A 24,654-nucleotide genomic window follows, 5' to 3' on the forward strand; every position below is an offset into this window, starting at 1 on the left:
GCAGCCGAAGCGCAGTTGTAGCGCACTTGCCTCAGAAACAAAGGATCCGTGGTTCAAACCCCGCCTCCGGGAAAGCTTTGAAACAACGGTTAGGAAGGAGGCGTGAACTTCCAATTAAATGCTCGTCCGTGGTGCTCTGTGATGAGATCGTAAGGACTTCTTAGAGCACCTAAATAAAATTTTAAAAAATGTAAAAATCGTAATTTTAATAATTCATTAGTGACTGAATCATAATTTTAATAATTATTATTCGGTTACTGATGAATTAACTGGGTTATATTTTAACACTGCCCTATATTTTAAGTTAAAGGAGTACTCCTCAATTAATTGGAACTGCATTTATTTGCAAAATAAAAAGTCTGGCAATTTTATTTTACATTTTTCTAGATAAACGTCTTGCGTTCTACATTTTGAAAGTTGTTATCGAAAAAACTGCACAAAAACCATGAATTTAGAGCTTATTTGCGTCACTTTTTTAGATGATTTAGCCACGTGTTCACATTATATCAATTGAGCAACTATGCAACCAGAGGTTATACCGTTTTTTGTGTTTAATCCAATATGACTTAAAATGGAAGCGATAATACACACTTATCTTATAAGTTGCTGCAAGTATCATATTACAGTGGTATAAGAAAGTAGTTTGCTTGATTGGAGCTATTAGGTTTTTCACACTAAACCAGTAATAAAATCCAAGATTTGTTGAAGAGTTTAGGAGCTAAGTAAAATTATTACGTCAGAAATCTTTAAAATAACAATTTTTTATTAATTTATAAAAAAAAAGATATAACTTTTTTTGTACAATTGTAGATTTTCATTTTGTTAGGAAAGTCTCAAAGCCTTATTTTTTTTTAAAGAAATTATTTAAGTTGTCACTTAAGTAACTTTCCGAATGGAGAAAGCTCAAAGTTTTTTTGTTTTTATTATTATGTCAAGTGAAAACGCTTTGCCAAAAAACAACAAAATGTTTAAAAATTTAAACCCTTCCTTTTTATTTTTATTTTTCAAGTAAATGAATTTAAAAACAAACACTTTTATTATCCTTAGCTACACTTATATTTTTAGAAGAAGTTTACATTTTATTAATTAATCTCTGAAGTTGCCTAGGACTTTTTAATATTTCAGATATGACACTTTGAGATATTGCGCAAACTCCAAACTTAATAATGTTCATGTTTACATCAAATGAGAATGTTTTGCAAAAAAAACTGCGGCGAACGGAGCCTGGGAACAAAAATACCCAAAAAAGCTTAATATAATAAGTTAAAAAGTATACTTTATTAACTTATTGCTACCACATTTGAGATTGCGGGGAGGAAGGGGCAACTTTTCAACACGCAACGAAAACCTTAATAACACTCACATAAACAAAAAATACCAACACGAGAAAACTTAGAAACGACAGAGACTATTTCTTAAATAGTTGGTTTCCTGTTAGAAGGCTTGGTTCCAATTTCGGTGAAGAATTTATTATTTTACAAATTTCGAAGTTTAGCAATTTCACTAGGTCCACTAGGTTCGTAAATAATTTTGTTCTCAAGCTTAGTAGTCCCTATTTAAAAACTTTGAACATTTTGATTTTCTGTCATTTCTTTTATCATTTTCCAAGTGCGCTTTGAATTGTTTAAAGTTTGCTGAATCTGCTGATTTAAAATTTGCTGAAATCTACTTTAAACCCTATGTTTGTTTAGCATTTATACAATATCAAAATATTCTTAAACTTTTTCTTTTTAAATTTCATTTTATGCACATATTCTTTTATAAAAAAATTTGTTAATAAGAAACAAAGAGAGTACAAAATTTATGCTTTTTTGTTTGGGTATTTTGTTTGTGTACTTTATGTTTACTTTGTGTAACGTATGTTTTTGTATTTGTTTTTTAATAACCGTAAGCAGCATAATTTGTGATTTGTCTCATCTGTTTACTTGCTCAGCTTGTTAAGTAACCTGTTTATTTACACAACCTTTATGTTTACGTCAAACTATTGTCGGAATTCTAAAAAAGACGAGAGACTTCAATAGAAAGTCATAAGAAAATTGTAAAGCTATTTGTCTATATCTTCAATTCATGAATTCTCTTTGATTTCGAAGTTTTATCAAAAACTTATCCTTTATTTTTGATAAATGAAATCAAAATGATAAATATGGTAATAATGAATATGATAATAAATGAAGAAACAGTTATAATATTCTGAATATTAGAACCAGAGGCGATTCTACAAATAGAATAAGGGGGGGGGGGAGGAAACTGACTGGCTTCTAAAAAAATCTCCTCAAAACTGAAATTCACTTGACTGAAATGTCTCAAATACCCAACTATGTTCCTCAATAAATCAACTATAACTTGAAAATCACCTTGTTGGGGAGAGAAGGAAGGGAGTGTTTTCAATAAATATTGCTTTCTTTTAATTTTGCTTAAAATAGAAAAGTAAAAAAAGTAAAGTAATTATATATATATATATATATATATATATATATATATATATATATATATATATATATATATATATATATATATATATATATATATATATATATATATATATAAGCAAATGTAATTTAGAGACCAAATTCATAACTAGTTCACTAATAACACAGTAAAAAAATGGAGTTTAAGATATGAACATGTTTTTATTTCTTTGTGTTCTTATAAGAATCAGTAAATGCATTTTTCTTGAATTAGAAAAACAGGTTTAATTCTAAAATTACTCAATATTTACCACTTTTTCATATGTTTCCAGACATACGACTGTTTAGAAATGTAGTATATAACTTTGTTTATTTCTGATAATTAATCTTTAACCTTTAATCAGCAGATCGTTAATATAACAAAGTTTTAACAAAATTGTTAACATAAGAGGTAGACTGGAGCAGAAGAAGATGATTTTATCAACTTGTCCCGTTAATTTTATTTATATTTTACAATCAGTATCAATATAATATAAAATAACCACAAGTTGTTAGATATTTGTAGCACATATAAATAAATATATATGAATAAAAAACTCGAACGAATAAAGCCAAGTAAATGTATCTGTTTAAATATTATTACAAGCATTTTTATAAGTATAACCATATTTTAATTATACAAATATAATCATATTTTAATAATAATTTTATAAATATAACTATAAACATCTTTTATTACAAACCAGCTATTGTGTGCATGAAAAAAGTTCGAGACGTGTAAAAGTTTTAAATATATAAAATATATAAAAAAATATATATAAAATATATATAAAAAAATATATAAAATTTACATCGATTACGAAGTTAAATAATCCAGCTAAACCCTTTAATTTTTCAAGCATTTTAATTGGTTGCTTTAGAGGTTTACATTAAAGCGTGAAAAGCCTGAGAAAACCTCCCTCTATATAGTCATATATTCTGAACCTTACGGGTGCTTTCTTATTTGTTTCCAAAAAAGTTTTTTTGCAGTTGCGGAATATAAAGTCAGTATATATTAATTATTCTTAAATTAAAGTTTAGTAAAAAAAAGGAGTTCTCTTGCTGAGAGAATTCTAGCATGCTGTTAGCTTTTTTTTGTTTTTGTTTGTTTGTTTGTTAGAATCACAACACATCACTCTCTCTGGTTTTCATGATTTCAAACAGGTTTTCCTTTACTCAACGCGGTTAATGCATGTACTGGAAAATACACGAATTTTGCGTTTTTATAATAAGGTTATGTTTCGCTGCATTTTTTTAACCCGAATAATTTTTAGAAAAAAAAGTTTTTTTTTCTCCTAGTGCTTTAGTTTGTCTAAAATCAAACAAAGTTAAATTTTTTTTTAATTACTCAAGTTTAGATATAAAATTTTGCTTTATAGTTGATGGACCATATCTTGCTATAAAATAGTGCTGCTCTCAATGAAGATAAAACATTAAACTGAGAAAACAACTTTTTTAAACAAGTTTTAAGTTATATGTTTAGTTTCTAACCAGTCATATGTCTGCAAACATATTAAAGGTCGAAAAAAATTAGTTATTTCAAGTTTAAAATCTGTTTTTTCCATTTTATATGAAAGTTTTTATTAGTATGAGTGTGAAGAACACACGAATTGACATACGACTAGTTTGCAAGTTCTCAAAAAATGCAAGTTCTCAAAAAAGTTTGAGAACTTGCATTAACGGCGTTGAGTAGTTACGTGTTTTCAAATGTTTATTTATTTTTTTATATATATTTTTTTGGTACGTTTATATACGTAGTATTACGTCACGTTTTGCCTTGTCTAAATATTGAATTAACTTATTTCTTACGTTCCCATTAGTTTAACATGTAGCTTAAGTCCATTTTTTTAACAGTTGGTTTTTTTGAACTTATTTTACTTAATAAAAATTTAAAAAATTTTATTTTTTTAAATGTAACTAAAACATAAGTTCTTATAAATATAAGGAAAAAGAAGAGTTTGTGGTGGCGGTTGCATCGGTATGATTATGGGTGGTTGTCGTTTAAGTTTTGGCAATAAGCAGGATACGATGTTGGTGTTTAATTGGTATGTCGGTCTGCCGGGGCAGTATGAAATATTGTCAAATTGTTTTGTTGCTTTAAAATCTAATTTTACTTAGCTTAGTTAAATGTTGTTATTGCGGATGTTGTTCAACTTTTAATAAATACTATAAATATAAAAGATCATAAAGATCATTTCCAGACTCTTTTCCATTGGAAGATTCCTTGCTTGTTTAGTGTTTTTTTCCAATATTTAAGTTTTTTTGAGTTAACGTTGAGTTGTGTTTTTTATAGACAAATATTCCACGTTTCTAGTTTTTTGTTGGGCTTTCAGCCCTTATATTCAATTTAAACATTTTTTTTTTGTAAATTTACAAATGATTATGCTTGTTATTGTTTCTCTAAAAATTCTTCAAAGCTTTTCAATCTTCTAATGATTTATTAAAAGTTCAATTGTTTTTTCAAATTAGTATATATTAACTAGTTAGTTTGTTGAGCCTAAAGCATACGGAACAGAGGAGAGTCCTAAGTGGCCATGAACTTTCCTGATTTATGGTTTGATTGGTGCTAAGTCCCTGCGTTTCCGAAACATAAAAGATACCTCGCTTGGACCAACCTGTTTAACTCTAAAATTACCGATAGCAGCATTATATCAAAAAAACTATTCTGGAAGGCGTCTAGTTATGTGTATGTAATGCTCAAAGGTCTGATTTTTTTATGAAAAAGCGACATGAACTAAGTCCGCAACACTAACCACATCTCTTTGTTGGTACAGTTGATGCAAAATTGCAAATAATCAAACTGAAAATCTAATATAGTTGTACAAACTAATGCATGATAATGGAAAATACGGTTGCAGCTGTTCTTCAGTTTAGGCAATAATACTACCAATTCTTGTCTAGACATTTATTAATTTAATTCTAATCTAGAAATTTATTAACAGTCGTTCAAAAAGCTCAACATAAAAAAATTACAATAAACTGGCTCTTAATATTATTTACGAATTTTTTAAACTTCCATCTTTTTTTTTGCTTTAATTGCTTATGACGTTTTGAAGCAATATCATTGGATAATTTTTGATAGAAGTGATATTTTTTTGATAAATGTGATTAGCTAACTTTAAATTATTATTATTATTTCATTTATTTAACACCTAATGTAATTTACAAGGTAAAAAGAAAAAATAAGAAAGTTATTTCTCACGATATTCACTTAAGAATTTTTTCCTCCAGAATTTGTTTAAAAATTCCTCTTTGTTCCTTTGCATTCCAGCCTTCTATTGCATACTTCAAAGTTTGTTCAACTTTGGAGAGAATTTCACTTTTAGGTAGTGCTATTTTATGCTTTTTATTTTGAATTAAATTTTAAAAATTTAACATCTGAAAATGGCACAGGTCCTGGATATCGCTAACAAACATATGTTGAAATAAAGGGTGTTTCAGCCTGATTATGATAATCACGCGAAAAATAATTGAAAACTAAGTTACTACAAAGACTGTTCCGTGAAAAATGACATAATTTAAGTTCGTTTCCCTCCAGCTATTTTAACTCCTTGGTTATACTAAGAGTCTTAGTAAAATCAAAAAATGTAAATATTTTTAAAAGAAAATAAATTAGCGTTAAATGTCAAAGTATACAAAAATTGTTTTTCTAGAAGTGTTCCTTAAGGGTGTGAAACCTACGAATAGATCTTAATTAGTAAAAATTTAGTAAGAAGTTTACTAAATTTTACACTGATTACCCTTAAAAAATAATTATGTTTTTATGGAACAAAATATGCTACAAGAAAAAAGAAATGCTGCTCAATCAGTTAAAAGCAATCAAACGAAAGATTACTATTCGATAATTGATTCGCCAATTAATGTTGAAGATACCCACGTCGAGCATCGTGATATATGGGATAATAAAGCCAAAAGGGGAAAATTGATTACAGGGCCTTATAGCTATGTTAATGTTAACATCAAACCCCGTGAAAAGATTGAAAATGATATGGTGGTAGAACCATCTAATTCAGTTAAACATATTGAAGTAAACAATGACTTGTATGCTATAGTCGACAAAACAAACTCAGGGTCAATAAATAATGTAATAAATAGTCAAAAGTTATCTTGCAGAAAAAGTAGCACAAATGAAACTGTAGCTATAGATAGAAAAAACAATTCAGCACTTTCTATTGGTGATGTTACTGAGAGTAAACCACTGATACCTAAACCTTACAGATCTGGTAATGCTTTAATTTTGAAAAATAATTTTTTCTTTAAATTAATTTTAATATTCATTGTATGTTTATTTTGATATGTATTCATTGTGTTTATATATGATTAAAGTATTTATTGAACCTTAAACAACAACACCAATAACAACAGTAAAATATTTACCAGAAATAAAAAGGTGCATGGCTACAACAAAGGGAGATACATACATACATATGTATGTATGTATGTATGTATGTATGTATGTATGTATGTATGTATGTATGTATGTATGTATGTATGTATGTATGTATGTATGTATGTATGTATGTATGTATGTATGTATGTTGTTTTTAGTACCAAAAATTTGATATGTGGATTTGTTGAAAAAATTGTGGTCAAAATTTAGTTTTTCTTTACCTAAATTGTTATAACTTTGCTAATTATTATCGAAATGCCTATAACTTGGTTTCAAAAAATAGGTGAAACAGTGGGCTACAAAATTAAAATGACCTTTGCTCACTGGGCCTATCAAGGGGGCTAGATGGGGTGCCAAACCACCACCTATACCACCCAAAAAAACATTTTTCTTCCATAATAGAGCGTCTTTTTGTGAAATTAGTCATTTCTATATAACTTTTATTATAATTTGCTCTTACACCACCACCACATATAAAAGGTGTATCTTTGTGTTAGGGTGGATATGATGGAGAAAGTCAACACACCCTATTATCAAAAACAATTCATTCTTATAAATATTTTTGTCTTTATAATAAAAAGGAAATCTATTAATATAAATAAAAATCATATTTTACTACTTTACAATATATACTAGTGATGAATACATTGATTTAGGAAAAGGGGTATGTGCCATCCCCCTCCAACCTAAATAAAGTAAAAAAAAAAGGCATAAAATGTGATTATGTATAGAATTTTATATAAAAAATAAATAAAATTAATATAAGAAATTAACATAAAAAAATATCTTACCACAGTACAAGACTCTAGATATAAGCTAAACATATTTTACCACATTAAAAGACTCTATCTGCAGGTAGTATCCAGGGGGCTAGAGGGGGTACCGAAATTCCATACTCGCTGCCAAAAATGGTTATTCAATTGTAGAGCATCTTTTTTGTGAAAATAGTCATTTCTATATACAAAATGATATTCTAATTTTGATACAATTAATTTATAATATAAATTTTTATTGACCTCTAACCACTTGATGTATTAAGGGGCTAAATGGAAACAAAAAAAGCACGAAAAAAGATAAAAAGAATCAAAAATTATTTAAAATGATACGAAGTAATGTAAAAACATATGCACCACATTTCTAGACAAGTAAGTGTATCCTTTCTTTCTTAATATTCTTAGTAATTTGTGTCTTGGCTTTTAGTGAATGATTATAAATTTAATTCATTAATGAAGCTTAATAACAATCATTTTTAACGATAGACATGATGAGAGCGTAAGCCAGAGCCATCTATCAAATATATTGCAAGTCACACCATTTGCGGTACCTTTTTTGCAAGTTACACCACTTGCTGTACTTTTTTTTTGCAAGTCAAATCACTCACTGTACTTTTTTGCAAGTCACACTTTTTTTATATCATAATTGTCAAATTATGAAAAGATCAACTCTCCTGCTATGACATCAGCAGCAAGCTGGAACTTTTTCATGCAATAGTCAACTGCTTCTGAATCATTTTCATCTTTTTTCCAGTAAGAAATAGTATAAATTCTGTATTCTTTTCTTTTATTTACTTTTTCTACTTGTCCATCATACATGACAGACTTATCAGTTACAAACCATTCATGGCAGAGTTCTCTGCCAACAATTCTTTCTGACATTATGTCACCTAAGTCTTCAAGTTATTTGGTAGATAAGTGGTTGTATAAATTTTTCATATCATTAAAAGATAGTTGACGCAGGTCTTGTTCAAGCTTTCTTTTTTCTTTTTCATCCATTTTTAGCCTTTTGCATGTCTTTCTTTTTGAAGTTTCTGCTCGTAACGCAGTATGATTTAACCGATTGTGGAGAATTATCTCTCATATTGATGTTTCAAAACATCCATTACCGCAATAAGACAAGCTTTAATCATGCCAACAAGCTGCTCATCAATGGAGCATAAATTATTTATAGGTTCTAATACATTTGGTTTAATAGGATTTCCAAAAAAATCATTTTTTCTTTTTAACAGTGCACTTGGATTAGAAATGCAACTTTTAATTGTTTGCAAAACACCTTTAACTACCTGGAGACCGGCAATATGATCAAAACTTGTTTTGTCAGCTGAAACATAAAATGTTTTCATCCAGGGTCCAGTAAGTAGTTTGGAAAATATTGCTAGCACGCACATTTCTTTTATGGCAGTTGTATTGCAAAATGCTGATTGCAGTGCTGTTTGAAGAGTGACACGTTTTACTATTTCGATAGTCAAAAAGTTTTTAAAAACATTGTAGTGTTTTATAAAGATGAAACAAGTACGAAAAAGAATGTGAAGACGATTGCCACGATATCTTGGAATTATACCTCGTGGCAGTTTTTTATTGTATAAAAAGTTAACAAAGCCTTCAGGATCACCCTTGCCATCTTTAAACCCTAATTTGATCATTGCTAAAACAATTTTAACAGCCATACAATCATATCAAAATACTTGGCAAGTTTCTATTTCCAGAGACTGTAATGCCGAACGACAGGAAATAGCTATTGTGTCAAGTGGGTGCAAATGACAGTTCAGCTCATTCAAACTCTTACTCCAGGTTTCACAAATTTTGGTTATAATAAGATGATTTGCTGCAACTCTGTCTGTCATTGTGTTTGATATATTTGAGATAATTGACTTACGAAATTCGTCAAATGAAAACGAGTGATAATCTGAATAAATTAACGCCATATAATCCACTGCGTTACAAATGTGTTTTTGATAATCATCTGATGTACCTCCAGGTAATTGGTCCAAAGCAATGAATTGACGTTTAGTCTTTGATGTCAAGTGAATGCTGTTGATATAAACACCTTCTTGTGTTGTTGCATCAAACCCAAGAGTCAGATTTTTGTTACCGAAGGCCCATTCTGCAGCTTGTAGGTCAGATATACCGCCAAGCTCACGAGCCATTTGCTCAACAGTAATGCGCTGGGGAATATAAAAAATATCAACACCAAAATATTGTTTAATTTTCTCCAATAAGAATGGAATATTACCTGCTGGCACATTAAACAACAGTATGCAATAAATTAACAATCTAGTTTGTAATGCATAAGACTTGCTATCTTCTGGCGTAACTGAATTTGCCATATATATATATATTTCCTCCTCCATCTGGGTTGTATCATTTTCTAAACTAGCTAATGCTATTTTTTTTTCCCTAATAATTTTATTATTTTTGAGGTTAATTTGCCTTATTTTTTTTTTTTCTCTTTATTTTGTACAGCTTTTTTTGTATTAATAAGGTTGCGAATATGCCTACTGTAATAATATGTTTGCAATTTCTGTTTTAAGTCTCTAACTTCTTCTCTTAAAGCTTTTGCAATACCTTCTTTTCTTTTGGCACTTTGCCTTATATGGCATGGTCTTCATTTAACACTTTTAGCTTATATGGCATGGTCTTCATTTACCACTTTTAGCTTATATGGCATGGTCTTCATTTAACACTTTTAGCTTATATGGCATGGTCTTCATTTAACACTTTTAGCTTATATGGCATGGTCTTCATTTAACACTTTTAGCTTATATGGCATGGTCTTCATTTAACACTTTTAGCTTATATGGTCTTCATTTTAGACTTTACTAAATCTATTTTATTTTTGTATTCTTTGGAAGAGCTAGCTAACTTTGAAGACAAATAAGACAACCTATTCATTAACTTTTTTTTCTTTGGAGTTAATTTTTCTCTTGAATTCTTCCTAATTTCTGAATTTACAATTTGGATTGGTGAACATAAAGATTCACTATTTACTGTAGATAACACATTGTTTTCTAATGATGAAAAAATTGAAGATACAGTGTTTATGTTACTAGAGGTAGACGGAAATGCATGAGGCAGCACTTTTTTTATTACATAGGGCTCATTGCAAAATGCAGCAAAATGATTGGAATCTCTTTTAAAGTTGCGAACCCATTTCTTCCCTTTATTGACAATTAATTGGACATCATTTGTGCTAATGCTGAAGCCAAAATACTTGTTGACTTCAAAAGTTCTCCAGATTTAGAAAAACAACAATCACTTTTTCTTTTGCTCATTTCTATATTCTAAATTTGATTATATTATCATATTTATATATGATATATTATATGCAAATTAAATTCTTATCACCCCCCCCCCCCTTCACTTCTCTGATATTTAATGCAGAAAGATGAAATTTAGGTACCAAAAATGCTTCATAAAATAGAGTATCTGCTACTAAAAATAAATCAATGAAATTTGACTGATACAAAGAAAATATGTAAACTTAACTTAATGAAAGGTTTGAAAAAAAAGTGAGCATATCTTCAACATTTACTTAATGAACGAAGTACAACAAAGATTTTGTTATTAAAAAATCCAATTAAAATAATCTTTATTGTAATTCAAATATACAGATTAACAAAGTTTAAATCGTCTAGTTTCTGAAAAATATCTATGTTAATATATAATTCAATAAAATAAAACAACAAAATATGCTTTTTCATAACTAGCGAAATACTAACTTCAAAAAGTGTGGCACAGAATTTTAGCACAAATATCGGTTCCGTAAAACGCAGAATTCTACGTACCTATATATATATATATATATATATATATATATATATATATATATATATATATATATATATATATATATATATATATATATATATATATATATATATATATATATATATATATATATATATATATATATATATATATTCTAACATAACATACACAAATTAACAAAAAGAATATGTTTATTTACATGAACTTTTAATATTTTGTTAATCCTCCCTTATTTTTTACAACTGCACAAAATGCAATTTAAAGCCATTTCTTTCAAATATGGGATATGTTTCCAATTTCAAATAACTTTTCAAATCAATTGGGTCCTATTTGTGACATTTGCTCAAATTTTCTCTAAATAATATCTCCCATACATTTTATATGGGGTTTAGATCTGGGGAATTCCCTTGCTGATCCAAAAGTGGAAATTTAAGAGATACCAATAATTTTTTGATGGATTTTGCAGTGTGGGCTTCTTCTTGCATAAACATATTCTTCTATTTGTTTGGAAACCACTTCTTCAATTGAGGTAAAAGACGGGTTTTAACTGTATTTTTGTATTGGTTCTTTTTCATTATTTCATCCACAATCTACAGTTGGCCACAGCATTTTCATCCACAATCTACAGTTGACCACAGCATTTTCATCCACAATCTACAGTTGACCACAGCATTTTCATCCACAATCTACAGTTGACCACAGCATTTTCATCCACAATCTACAGTTGACCACAGCATTTTCCACTAAAAACAGTTGACCACAGCATTTTCCACTAAAAACCGACTAAAACATGACTTTAAGAGGATAGTTAATTTTCTGGATTATATAATCTGCATTGAATTTTTCAATCAATCAGAATTTCTTTTTACATATATTAAGTCATAATTCCTATGGTAGACTCATAGCTGAAGCTTGCCTGGAGAAAGCAGAATAAAAACAATCACTAAATACAAACACTGGAATATTAGGAAAAAAAATATATTTTTGTATTATAATGACTTGCCAATATCTAGTCATCAACAGTTAAACTACTATACTTCTTTGCCCAATCCAGGCATATATTTTTCTGAGGCATATTTTTTTTTTATCTATTTATCTATTATCTATATGCAAATAGAACTTTAAAAAATGTTAATAACTGTTTAGATGGAATTGTTGTGTAGCAGTCATTACAATCATGAAAGTAATAATTTTTTAGAACTCCCTAAAAACCCTAGCAAATATTTTTTGAACCCATTTCGGGTCCCAAAAATTGTTCTGTCCAAGGCTGCAGTCTAGTTGGCCAATAGGTAAATCCAGCCCTGGTTACTACCTCTGCTAAATATAATTTGATGGCTTAGGAAGACAAATATGACTAATGACAAAAAAAGCCTTAAGTACAGCAAGTCTTCCCAGGAAATGCGTGCAGTATTTTGTCTTGTATTTCCACGCATGAGTATTTAATTTTAGACTTGGTCACGGCTGTTTGCAAGTTTTTTTGTATTAGGCGTTGCGTAAAAAACGAAAAGTTTCTAAAACAAAGAAAGCAAAACTAACAAAATAGGAATAGAAATACCGCTGGTCATATATTTGCTTTGTAACTATTTATCTTTTCTGTTTTGTATATAAAAAATCTTTTTGTTGTATGTTTTTGAATGATACACATCTCTTCACAGTCAGATTTCTTATACCATTAATGGCTTTCAGTGTATATTTTAAGTTGTGCACAATATATACATAGTTTTTAAGCTTCAATAAGACCATGCCGTCTATACATTTTTCATATAGCCTTGTTTAATATTGCCTTTCTATCCCTGTACGTTCTTAATCTGTTATCCTTTAGCGCTTTTTAATTTTGGATACCTGTTGCTTTTTAACATTTGGCTCTGTGCATTTAGTTCTATCCGCCCCCTCCCTTTTTGTCTACTACATTATTGGTGAAAAATTATCAATAATAATTATTATTAATTGTTATGCGAATGTTAATAATAATTGTTATTAATTGTTTACATATATTTCACCAATACTATAGTAGACCAAAAGGGAAGGGGCGGTAAAAAAACAAAAAAAATGTATGAAGAGGTAGGATTCAAACCATGGACATTGCATGTATAAAGTAGGTGCCTTATCCAAATAAGCTAAATAGGCATAAATTTTTGACCAAATAAATATAATAACATTATAAAAAAAGTTATATTTAAAAGTATACGCATGCATTACATAGGCGTTTTTGTATAGGGACAATATATAATTGTTAAATTAATATTATACAAATATATTTAACAAACAGATAGCAATTTATATTTTCGCTTTCCTCTTTTAAAAAAATAAAATAAAATATAGGAAAATCATTCTTTTTAATGTCGACTTAAAATTATTTTTTAACTATAAATAACAACTACTTTAAAGAAACTAAAATAAAAACAGTACACAAGTTATTTAAGTTATTAATTTATTTTTATTTTTTTCTATTTATATTTATTTTATTTCTCCTATTTTGTTAGTTTTTGCTTTCTTTTTTTTGAAACTTTCTTTTTTCCGCAACGCTTGATATAAAAAAACTTGTTGTGACTAAGTTGTCTATAATAAAATACTCATGCGTGGACATACAAGATGAAAAACTGCGCGTTTCCTGGGAAGGCTTGGTACAGTGCAAAAAATACAGGAAACCAATCTCTTGAAAATCTCAAGACAGATTGTTATTAGAGGAATATTTGGTCAAAACTCTTTTTTTTTTATGTTACTGCTAGAAAAAATATTAAAAACATCAGATCATTTAAAGTACCTCGAATCTTGTAAATGTTTTCTAAAAAATAACTTTTTAACTCAGAAGTTAAAAATCAGTTGTATTTAAAAAAATATTTAGTGATGAATTAATAACAATGAGAGATTGTTTCATTATTGTTCTACAATTGCATTGTGATGAAATTTACTCGGTGTAGTTTAGGCAATTTTTAAATCAGTCAAATTCTTTTATTTGAAATTAGTATGATTTTGTCTGCGTATTATGCCCAAACAAAAGCTTCAGATGTTATAATTTTTTTTTGCTTCAGCCTTTTATAATGTTCAAAAAAACTTTTTTTAATATAATTTTCAAAACTTTTTTACTACCTCTAATAGTGTACCTAAAGAACACTATTTTTGAGTCTTTAGATCAATTTTGCTCAACAGCGTTAACTAACCCACTATAGATCCTAGTTCTTATTTGTTCTAATACATATTAATTAAATATAGTTGTCAAAATACAAAATTTTCATCAGTTTTCACAAAAAATTTAAGAATCATAACAGATCATATTATTTAACTATAATGTTTATTTTACCTAAACAACATATTTATCTAAAATCTTATTCAAATTTAGACAAGCAATCAAAATTTTTATGACAAATAAAAAAGAATCTTTTGTTTGGGTTTTTTTGCTATCAACTTTTTTTTTCTTTAATGTTACAAAATAATGATTTTAATTTTTTTCGTCTTTTCATAATTCACAGACCTGATCATTTAACAGAAATATGTCGTGGTCAACAAAGCATCATACAGATGCTGTAAGATTTTCAAATTACCTTAACTACACTGCATCATTAGAAATATGGGATTGTATAACTTATGATTTCCCAGATGCCATTACTTGTTTTATATTACAATGAATCAACAAAGGCACATTGAGACTCGAGGAAACAATTTAATTCCAACAAAAGACAGTTATATATTTGATTATTCTTATTGGACCCATGCGTTATGCTCTTTGTTAAAAAGTACAAACTGTATGAATTTGACTTAAAGGAAATTGCATTAAAGTAATCAATTAGCGTGCTAGATTGTCAGATTTTAACTCAATCAAAAATCTATGGGCTGTGCTTGGCATAAAATATACCAAAACTCCTTAGTTCCGCAATCTAACTTGTATGAATATGGGTATGGATATTTTAGACAAAACTATCAAATTTTTTTTGTGGTCATAGTATTAGCCTTGATTTTATGATTGGTACTACAACATTTGAATACAATATGGTGCCCATATTGGATTTTTTAAAAAAGAAACAGATTCACAAGCAAACCTTACCATTTCTCAAGCCATTGTTTTTATCTTTAAAAATCATCTATCCCTTTCTCTTACATCATTCTATAAGTAGGGAGCAGAAACCAGGTCGAAAATCAATTTTTTGACCTTTTTTCTGTATGAATTCACATACCAATGAAGATTACAAAATCAGTTTTTTGACTTAGGACTCAATGTCAGTTATGATTGTGTTCTTTAAATTAAAAACCAACTTTCTGTTTTTAAAGGTTTTCGTTAAAAAGGAGTTTTGGTTTCTGCAAATACAACTTGTTTCAGCATTGAACGATAGAGAAAATTAGAATAACATTGTATTGATTAAAAGTGAAACCAAAAAAAGTTAATAAATGCAGGATTGTTTTTCCAGTGTGCATCAAAAATGGAAAATATATTTGTTTTAAAACTGTCAGAAGCATCACCTCTTGAATCAGGTCTAGTTAAGGTCAGCTTACCTCTCTTAACTGTACTTGATTGATGTCTCAATCAAGTACAGTTAAGAGAGGTAAGCTGGCTTGAACAGAGCACTTATCTACTAGAAAAAAATTCAAGGTTGAAAAAGGTGATTGGTCAGTATTTTTTAATCTTGAGCAAATGCTAATAGTAGCATTGAATGATCTTGTGTGAATGTGCCCTTGCCACAATTACTCAGTAAAAATGATCAAGCACTTGTGGGAAAAGAAAAGTTCACAGTAATGTTTAGTCTGCATATAGAAATGGCATGCGGAAAGTGTATGAGAATTACCTGCAGTGTTTCAAATGAACTAATGCTAATTTAATTATGCATTGCTACTTCTGGAATGGCAGATTCATTCTTAAAATCATTTCATTTTACCAGAACAAGACATACAAATCAAGTAACTGCATTGGTTTTGTTTAAAGTTCAATACATTTCTACAATCCAATGGAACACACACCGTCAAAACCAAACAGTTTTGGAAACACAATCGATCAATGACTATATGTGGCCATGAAGAAACATATACAAGATTACTTATAAATTTAGATGATGACTTGTTGAATGGATTTTCCAACTTTTTTGTGTGAATTGTAGACACAGATATTTTGGTAATCCTGTTAGCCAAGTTCCATTATCTGATATCTTTGTGTCAAGTTTTCATTATTTGGATAGCTTTTGATACAGGTAAAAATTTCATGCATATTCACATAAATATAGTTTACAAGTTGCGAATTGAGAACTTGTTAGTTCTCCCAGTTTCACAGAATAAGCAAGTGAAATGAACAAAAGCCTGCAGTGTAAGTTAACGAATGTGGCTGTAAAGTAAAAATGGAACCAATAAAATGTACATAAAAGCTAACTATAAATGCACTGAGCTATGCTGTTGTATATAAGAGAAGTGAAAATATAGAGACATAAATTGGGCAACTTTTATTTTATTTCAATGAGGTCAAATGAGGAATTGTGTTTATTTTAGTCATACAATGCTAAAAATGCCATTTATAAATAATTTAGTTTAAAAAACTTTTTTTGTCTTCCCTTTCTTTTTAATGTTTTTTACAATTGTATATCCAGTTTTGTTGGATTGTGCCAATAAAAAGCATAAACTGATCTGAATTTTTTTCACCCCAAAAACACATACTTTGATACCAAAATAACATATACTTTGATACCAAAATAACATTTTTTTTTTTTTTTTTTTTTGTAATTCACCTCCCCAAGGCCAAGAAGACCACTACAGGTGAGGAGGCAACTTGTGGTAATAACCCTCTCCCAACTCTATAACTCTAAAACACAAACCTTGACGAACAAGGCCGCTGCGCGGAGAAACAAGTTGAGTGCGGTACTACCAGGGACATGGTGGGAATATACTTTGATACCAAAATAACATATAATTTGATACCAAAATTATTGTTCAAGTAGCATAGAAAATGTTATATTGTTAAAAGTAGGTTTTCACATGGTGGTCAACTTTAAAATCTTATATGATAGACATCAAGTACCATTTGTGGCAAGTATGAATATTTTTTTCAAAAAATCCAAATTATCTTCATTGTTGTAATTTCTCACCGTTGTAAACTGACAGTAAATTTTACTATCCTTGATCAACTTTGAAAGAATCTTTTCATGGCTTAGCAGATATTTATTATCAAAAAATAAAAAAAAATTTAAAAAAAGAAGTTATTACTTATTCATTTTATTTCAAAAAATTTTAAAAACTTATGATATAATAAAGCATTTATTTTCATTAAATAAAACTTAGATGGTATTAGTCACCCAATTTTTATGAAAATAAGGTAAATTTGTTGAAAAAAGTTATTTGTGGTCTTGTTTTACATTTTTCATTATAAATCTTATGTTAAATACATTCTAAATTTAGTCTAAAATTAGTCTAACTTTTTGAGCAGCATTGTACATAAAGACTACACAGGAAAAACAGAATAAAGTATATTTTCTACAGCCAAACTCAGCAAAATACATTTTCTACACCCAAAACCAACAAAAACTCATTTTCTCATCCAAAACCAACAATATTAAGAACAATTTGTTAACTACTACATTTCTTACAAACCCATTGCTTATAAACTGTACAAACTATAGAGTTTGCTCTATCATTTTCTACACACTTCGCATTGCCACTTTCCAGTATTTTCTATTTACTTGTTTTTAACTTTGTAATTTGTCTTATTCATGTTAATCCTAAGCATTTTCTCTTCCATTCCATCTTCCTAAACTGAAATCTTAGCATTAGTTTTTTTTTTCTGTCATAGCAATAAACATAAATCATCAGCATAGAATAGCTCATATGACAAACCAACACTGAACTCTTTAGAAAGAGAGAGGAGAGAGAGAGAGAGAGAGAGAGAGAGAGAGAGAGAGAGAGAGAGAGAGAGAGAGAGAGAGTAAGAAAGAGAGAAAGAGCTTCCCAAACAATAATGAAAAATCTCTAAGGTAAAAAAAACTTTCAAACAGACTATATTTTCCATTACTAAATCAATTTTGTTATAATAGTTAACTTTGTAAATAAAGTATTTTATGTTTTAAAATTAATTTTGTTAAAAATTAAAATAATAAAAAAACTTAATAATTAAACTTGTTTGTAAAAATATTTGATTTTTGTCTTTAAGAATTTTTTTATTATTATTATAGAGTTTTATAACACCCCTGATATATTATCAGTCTTCTCTAATTAGCTAGCACTTTCATGCTCAAGTCTTTTTGCGCTTACCCACACGCTCGCAAAAACTTTGGCAAGCGCATAAAAAAGCGCTTGCCAAAAGAATAAAAGCGTTTTGTTTTAAATTGCAATAAAAATTTTTGTTCATTTGTTCAACTTTTATGAAAGATGCTTTTTTTTAAGTTTTTTTTAAAATTATTTTTCTAGTATTTATTCAAAGCACTTTTTTCGCTATTTTTATTTTAATTTAAACAGCAGAAAAAAATGAATTTTCTAAATCGCACAGGCTAACTTAAAAAAGACCATCCTGCCAGCACTTTTTCGTGCGCTGGCATTAAATTACAAACCGAGAAGACTGTATAATGTCTTAATACCCCTGATATATTATGTCTTTTTTAAAGCTCTGCCTAGCATCAAATATGGAAGATATCAAACATTTTTGATTTTAGATATGAATTTGAACAAAAAAGGACTCCTAATAGTTACTGCCTTTTTATTTGTGCACTTATCCAGTATAAAAAGGGAGGTGCAGTAACCATGTCTTTCTCCTTTTTAAGAAATGACTTATTGGTTGCTCTAAACAAAATTTCAAATCTAAGCTAACTTATGTAGGTAGGTCATGCAGATAGTTATATGTAATAATCAGGAAAATTAGAGGTGTCCCTTCCCCCACCCCCCTAAGACACATGATTTTCCTGACTTTAACCCATCCTACATACATATATATACATACATACTTACATAATATATATGTATATATAAATGTGTATATATGTATGTGTGTATACATACACATGTGTATATATATATATATATATATTTATATATATATATATATATATCTACATATATATATATATATATACATATATATACATATATATATATCTATATATATATATATATATATATATATATATACATATACATATATATATATATACATATACATATATATACATATATATACATATATATATACATATATATGTATATATATACATATATATGTATATATATACATATATATATATATATATATATATATATATATATATATATATATATATATATATATATATATATATATATATATATGCAAATATATACAGTTAAATTTTTTTTTTTTTATAGATATTAAAAATTCTTCACATGATCATCAAGAAACAGTATTTAACAGAGTACAATATTGTCCTGATGCTTATAGAAACTCTATTTCTACAGAAGATATATTAGTAACTGATCAATCATCATTGTCAAAACTGCCTAGTTATAGTGAGTTAGGCAATGAGAATAATGAAAGCCATAATAAAAAATCAGGTGGCTTTTCATCTGGTAAACAATCAAAAAGTGAATTTCAGAAAACTCACAGACGCATGCATTCATTTGAACCTGTACACAAGAACTTTGCTGAGAATTTACCTGAGCTTAATAAGTTTTCTACATTGGGTAGAGATTTTTCAAAAACATCTACATCAACGAAAATGCGTAAGTCAAAAACATCTGATGAATTGAACTCTTTTGACTCATTAAAAATATCTGTACTTAAAAATGAATTGAACTCAGATAAACTTCCTGATGGTTGGCAAGAAGTTAAAGATGGTTCTGAAACATATTATTGGCATATATGGACAGGCACTATACAATATGAAAGACCTAGGGCATGCATGGTATGACCGTTTTACATATTTTGTATAAAAAATATTTTTTTGTTAAAAGTTTAGTCCATAAATAATATTGAGGTTTCTACAAAGATATCTTTTAGCATAAAAAAAGTTGATACAGTATAACAATATCAAAATAAATAAATTATTAACTTAAATATCAAAATTTTTTTAATTTTTTTTAAATATATTTTCATTTCTGAAAAGTCTTTGTTGATAAAAAATTGTATAAAATATAAAAAAACTGATAAAAATTTTTGGTTAATTAATATATATATATATATATATATATATATATATATATATATATATATATATATATATATATATATATATATATATATTTATTTATATATTTATATATTTTCATTTCTGAAAAGTCTTTGTTGGTGAAAAATTGTAAAAAATAAAACTAGATAAGAAAAAAACTAGATAAAAATCATTATTTGTCAATATAGGAATGTCAGTGATATTTTGATGATTGTTTGCAGTAAATAACTGAGTTTTTTTGGAGTTTAATCTACAAGCCATTGCAAGCCCCAAACTGTTACAGAAAAATGATCAGAGTAAAGATCAGCTGCTTGTTCTAAGTGTTCAAAAAGTGAAGACTTTTTGTCAAGACAAGAGTATAAAATTGAGTTGTCAGCAAATAGAGCCACTTTAGATGTAAGATTGTCAGAAATATCATTATTGTAGATAAGAAACAATTTAGGAGCAAAGAAAATTGTGGTTGTAAGTTCCTCTTAAGTTAATTTAAAAGTTATAACCTTTATATAAAAAAATTAATAATAGAAGATTAATCATAGGATAGTCAGAAGCTTTCTAATCATAGGATAATCATAGGATAGTCAGAAGCTTTTTAATCATAGGATAATCATAGGATAGTCAGTATGAATAAAATTTAAATTTAAGCATCTTTTTTTACACAAAAAAAAAATTTATTGAAAAATATTTTTTTCCAAGGAATAATTTTTTACCAGTTATTCGAAAGCAGCATTGCAATTACTTTCAATTACAATGACTTTACTCTGGCTGAGGTAAATAAAAATATTTTGATAGTATCTTAGTGCTGGGTATCTGAAAAAACAACAACCCTCACAAAATATATATATATATATATATATATATATATATATATATATATATATATATATATATACTGAAATAGGAAGCTGCGTTGGCTTTAACAGTATCAATTTCAAAGTATCAAGAGTATTTATAACAAAGTATCAAGAATCTTTAACAGTATCAATAATAAGGGCAAGTCTGTTATTCCATCTCTCTTGTTTGGTTCAGATTTTGTCACCTCACCTAAAGACAAAGCTGAATTGTTTGCTAAGAACTTTTCTTCAATATCATCCCTTGATTCCACTAGTTGCATTCTACCTAATATAGCCAACAAACAGGTTGATCCATTGCTTGTTATTTGTATCACTCCAGCTTCTGTATCAAATGTGACTTCTTGCTTAGACTCTTCTACAGCTTGTGGTCTGGACAACATACCTGTTATAGTCTTGCAGAAGTGTTTTCCAGAGCTGTTGTATATACTTCCAAAACTTTTTAACAAGTGTTTATCAGAGTCTTGTTTTCCAGCCTGCTGGAAAGGACCATCTGTTATCCCTATTTTCGAAAATTCTGGAGAGCGATCTGACTCATCTAACTACCATCCTATTAGTCTTCTTTGTATCATAAGCAAGATTTTGAACCTTTAACTAACAAACACTTAATCTCTCATCTTGAATCTGATAACTTTCTGATCATCAATATGGATTTCGATCTTCTTGTTCTACAGCTGGTTTGCTAACAGTAATAACTGATAGGTTTTATTGTGCATTAGATTGAGGTGGAGAGGTTGAGGCTCTTGACATTTCTAAATATTTCTATCGCTCTTGACATATCTAAAGTTTTTGATAGGATTTTTCATACTGGTCTTCTCCATAAGCTTTCTACTTATGGTGTATCAGGTAGCATCTTTAAGATCATTGAATCCTTCCTTTCCAATCGTAGTATAAAAGTTATCCTTAATGGACAGCACTCTTCTTCATATCCTGTAACTTCAGGTCCTCAAGGTTCTATCCTTGGCCCTATACTCTGTTTAATTTACATTAATGATCCTCCAGTAAATTCTTTCATCTAAGTTAGCATAGTTTGCTGATGATACTACCATTTATTCTTGTCTTGATAAGAAGCCAACACTCTCTGATTGCTGGGAGGGTGCATTTGTGCTTTAAGAGGATCTCACTTCTGCTACAGCATGGGGCTCACAGTGATGGTAAACTTTAATTTGGATAAACAACATTTTTTTCAGCCAATCGTTGTTGCAATAATTTAGATCTTCCTATATTTATGAACGGTAATGTACTCAATGAATCATCTACCCTTCATCTTCTAGGTTTAACTGTTATTTCCGTTCTCTCTTAGAAACCATATTACAAATATGCTAAGTTTGCATCTCCTTATTGTGCTCGACTCTTTTTTACTCAGGATTCTATTCTTTATCTTTGTAAATCTCAAATCTGTCCTTGTATGGAATACTGTTGCCATATCTGGGGCATTTCTTTCCTAGAACATTAGCTTTTTGGAAATTGCTTCTTTCATCTTCCTTTCCTGACTCATATAGTTTGCAATCTTTTGAGCCATCTGTCAATCGTTTTCTTGCTCTATAAACTTCATCTTTTCTCTTCCAGTAACTTCTAACTCGTATAGTGGTTGCTTGCAGCCTTGTTGAAAGAGAAGATGTTCAAAACAAACAAACAAACCTTTACATACAACTGTATATTTAACTATAACAACAGTAGATGTGTAACTTTCAAGTAAAAAATAAATAAAAATATTTTGCTTCTTAAAATTCAAAAGGCACCAAATTAATTTTTAAAACTGTTTACATTAACTGCTCCATTGGTAAAATTTTCCATTTAAAAAAGATTGTTTTCACTCATTAATTTATACAATATATGCTTGTTTGTGTGTATTTTATTGTTATTGAAAATTTTTTAAGTAACAATTACATTGCTTTAGACTCCAAATGTTTCAGAAAGATTTGATTCAACTCAAGATTTAAATCAATCACTATGTTCAAGCACTACAAATGATTTTCATATTTCTGGGTAATAATATAATTAGCAACTCTACCTTATTCACCATATTGCACATCCTTATTTTTAATTGTTTTATTATAAATCATTTGTTTGTATTTTTTTTTTTAACAATTTCACTCATAACAAGCAACCAGAAAACAGAGAGGAGAGTTAAAAAAACAAGCGGTTGACAGAAAACTTGAAAAAAACTGTAAATTATTTTGAGTCAGAAGTCACATAAGATTGTAATTTGGTTGATGAAACAAGTGAATGAACAAATAAATAACACTAGATGTAAAAAATTTTTAAATAAAAAATATTTTAAGGGGTCTTTTAAAATATTTTTTAATTCAAAAGAAATTAATATTCAAAATCCTTGAACATTCATCAGGTCCCTAATATTATCACAAAAAGAAATTCTGTTAAAATAGGTCAATCTGGTACTCAAATGAAGCAAAATAGCATATTATTTGAGGTTTAACAGCATTAAAAGTGACAAATTTTATGGAAAAAAATTTAAAAAGTGTAATTTTACAATTTTAAAATAAAAAGTGAAAAAAATTTTTTTAAATAATAGTTTTCTGAATAAAGATGTATTTTCTTTTTTTTTAGTCAGATGTCGCTGAATGAAGATGATGAATTAGAGGTATTTACTTTTTTTAAAAAAATAACATAACTTTGTTACATTCTCAGTAGTGTGATTGACTTGCTTGGCTTGACAACATAACTTTGTTATGTTGTTGGCTTGACAACATAACTTTGTTATGTTGTCAAGCAATTATTTTAAGATGAACTGATAAAAACTATAATTTAATTTCTAATGATGAGCTGCAAAATAAAAATTAAAGACTTTTGTCAAAATATCATTATCAATATAATAATTGAAACATGTAAAATAAATTAGTAATGTAAAATTAATATTTTTTTTTAATTTTTTCTGTAACTTTAGGTAGGCACTGTACTTGTACATTTTGCTAACTCTAATTTTTAAAATGTCAACTTTAATCCAGTTTTAATTTTAAGCAGCAGTATGTAAAAGTAAAGCTACAATATGTATAAAGTCATATTACTCAGAGTGCGGGGTAGTATTGGTTTAAGTAGACAGCTTCAAAATAGGGTTCTCTAAACTTCTTCAGAAATTAAAAGTTCATATTTTTGTACTAAATTTTTGTAGTAGGATATCCATTCTTGGTTTTATAATATCTTTTTAAAAAAGGAAAATATCTTTTTTTTTAAAACTTTAAGTAAGAAATAGCGCAAAATAACTCAGATTACCCCACTGTACCTTAGCCAATTTTAGAATTTTTTAAAATTGTTTTGACACTAATTTTGTCCTAAACTCCGATTTCCAAGATTTATATA

General features: G+C 28.2%; 1 protein-coding gene across 2 annotated transcripts in view; it reads left to right on the forward strand.

The window, feature by feature from the left end:
- The first annotated feature begins 5,900 nt into the window (after nt 1-5,900).
- LOC100215428 (amyloid beta precursor protein binding family B member 2) overlaps nt 5,901-24,654 on the forward strand; it is a 43,004-nt gene continuing 24,250 nt past the window's right edge. For both annotated transcript variants that reach the window (XR_010642400.1, XM_065813102.1), the window contains exons 1-4: nt 5,901-6,670; nt 19,686-20,221; nt 23,234-23,322; nt 23,905-23,938. Coding sequence is in view for 1 of the 2 variants with exons in the window: in XM_065813102.1 (XP_065669174.1) it covers nt 6,211-6,670; nt 19,686-20,221; nt 23,234-23,322; nt 23,905-23,938 (1,119 nt within the window). In the remaining variant the exon portion in view is untranslated. The remainder of the gene's footprint in view (nt 6,671-19,685; nt 20,222-23,233; nt 23,323-23,904; nt 23,939-24,654) is intronic.

The sequence above is a fragment of the Hydra vulgaris genome, chromosome 12 (genome assembly GCF_038396675.1).
Source record: "Hydra vulgaris chromosome 12, alternate assembly HydraT2T_AEP".
Taxonomy (NCBI): Eukaryota; Metazoa; Cnidaria; class Hydrozoa; order Anthoathecata; family Hydridae; genus Hydra; species Hydra vulgaris.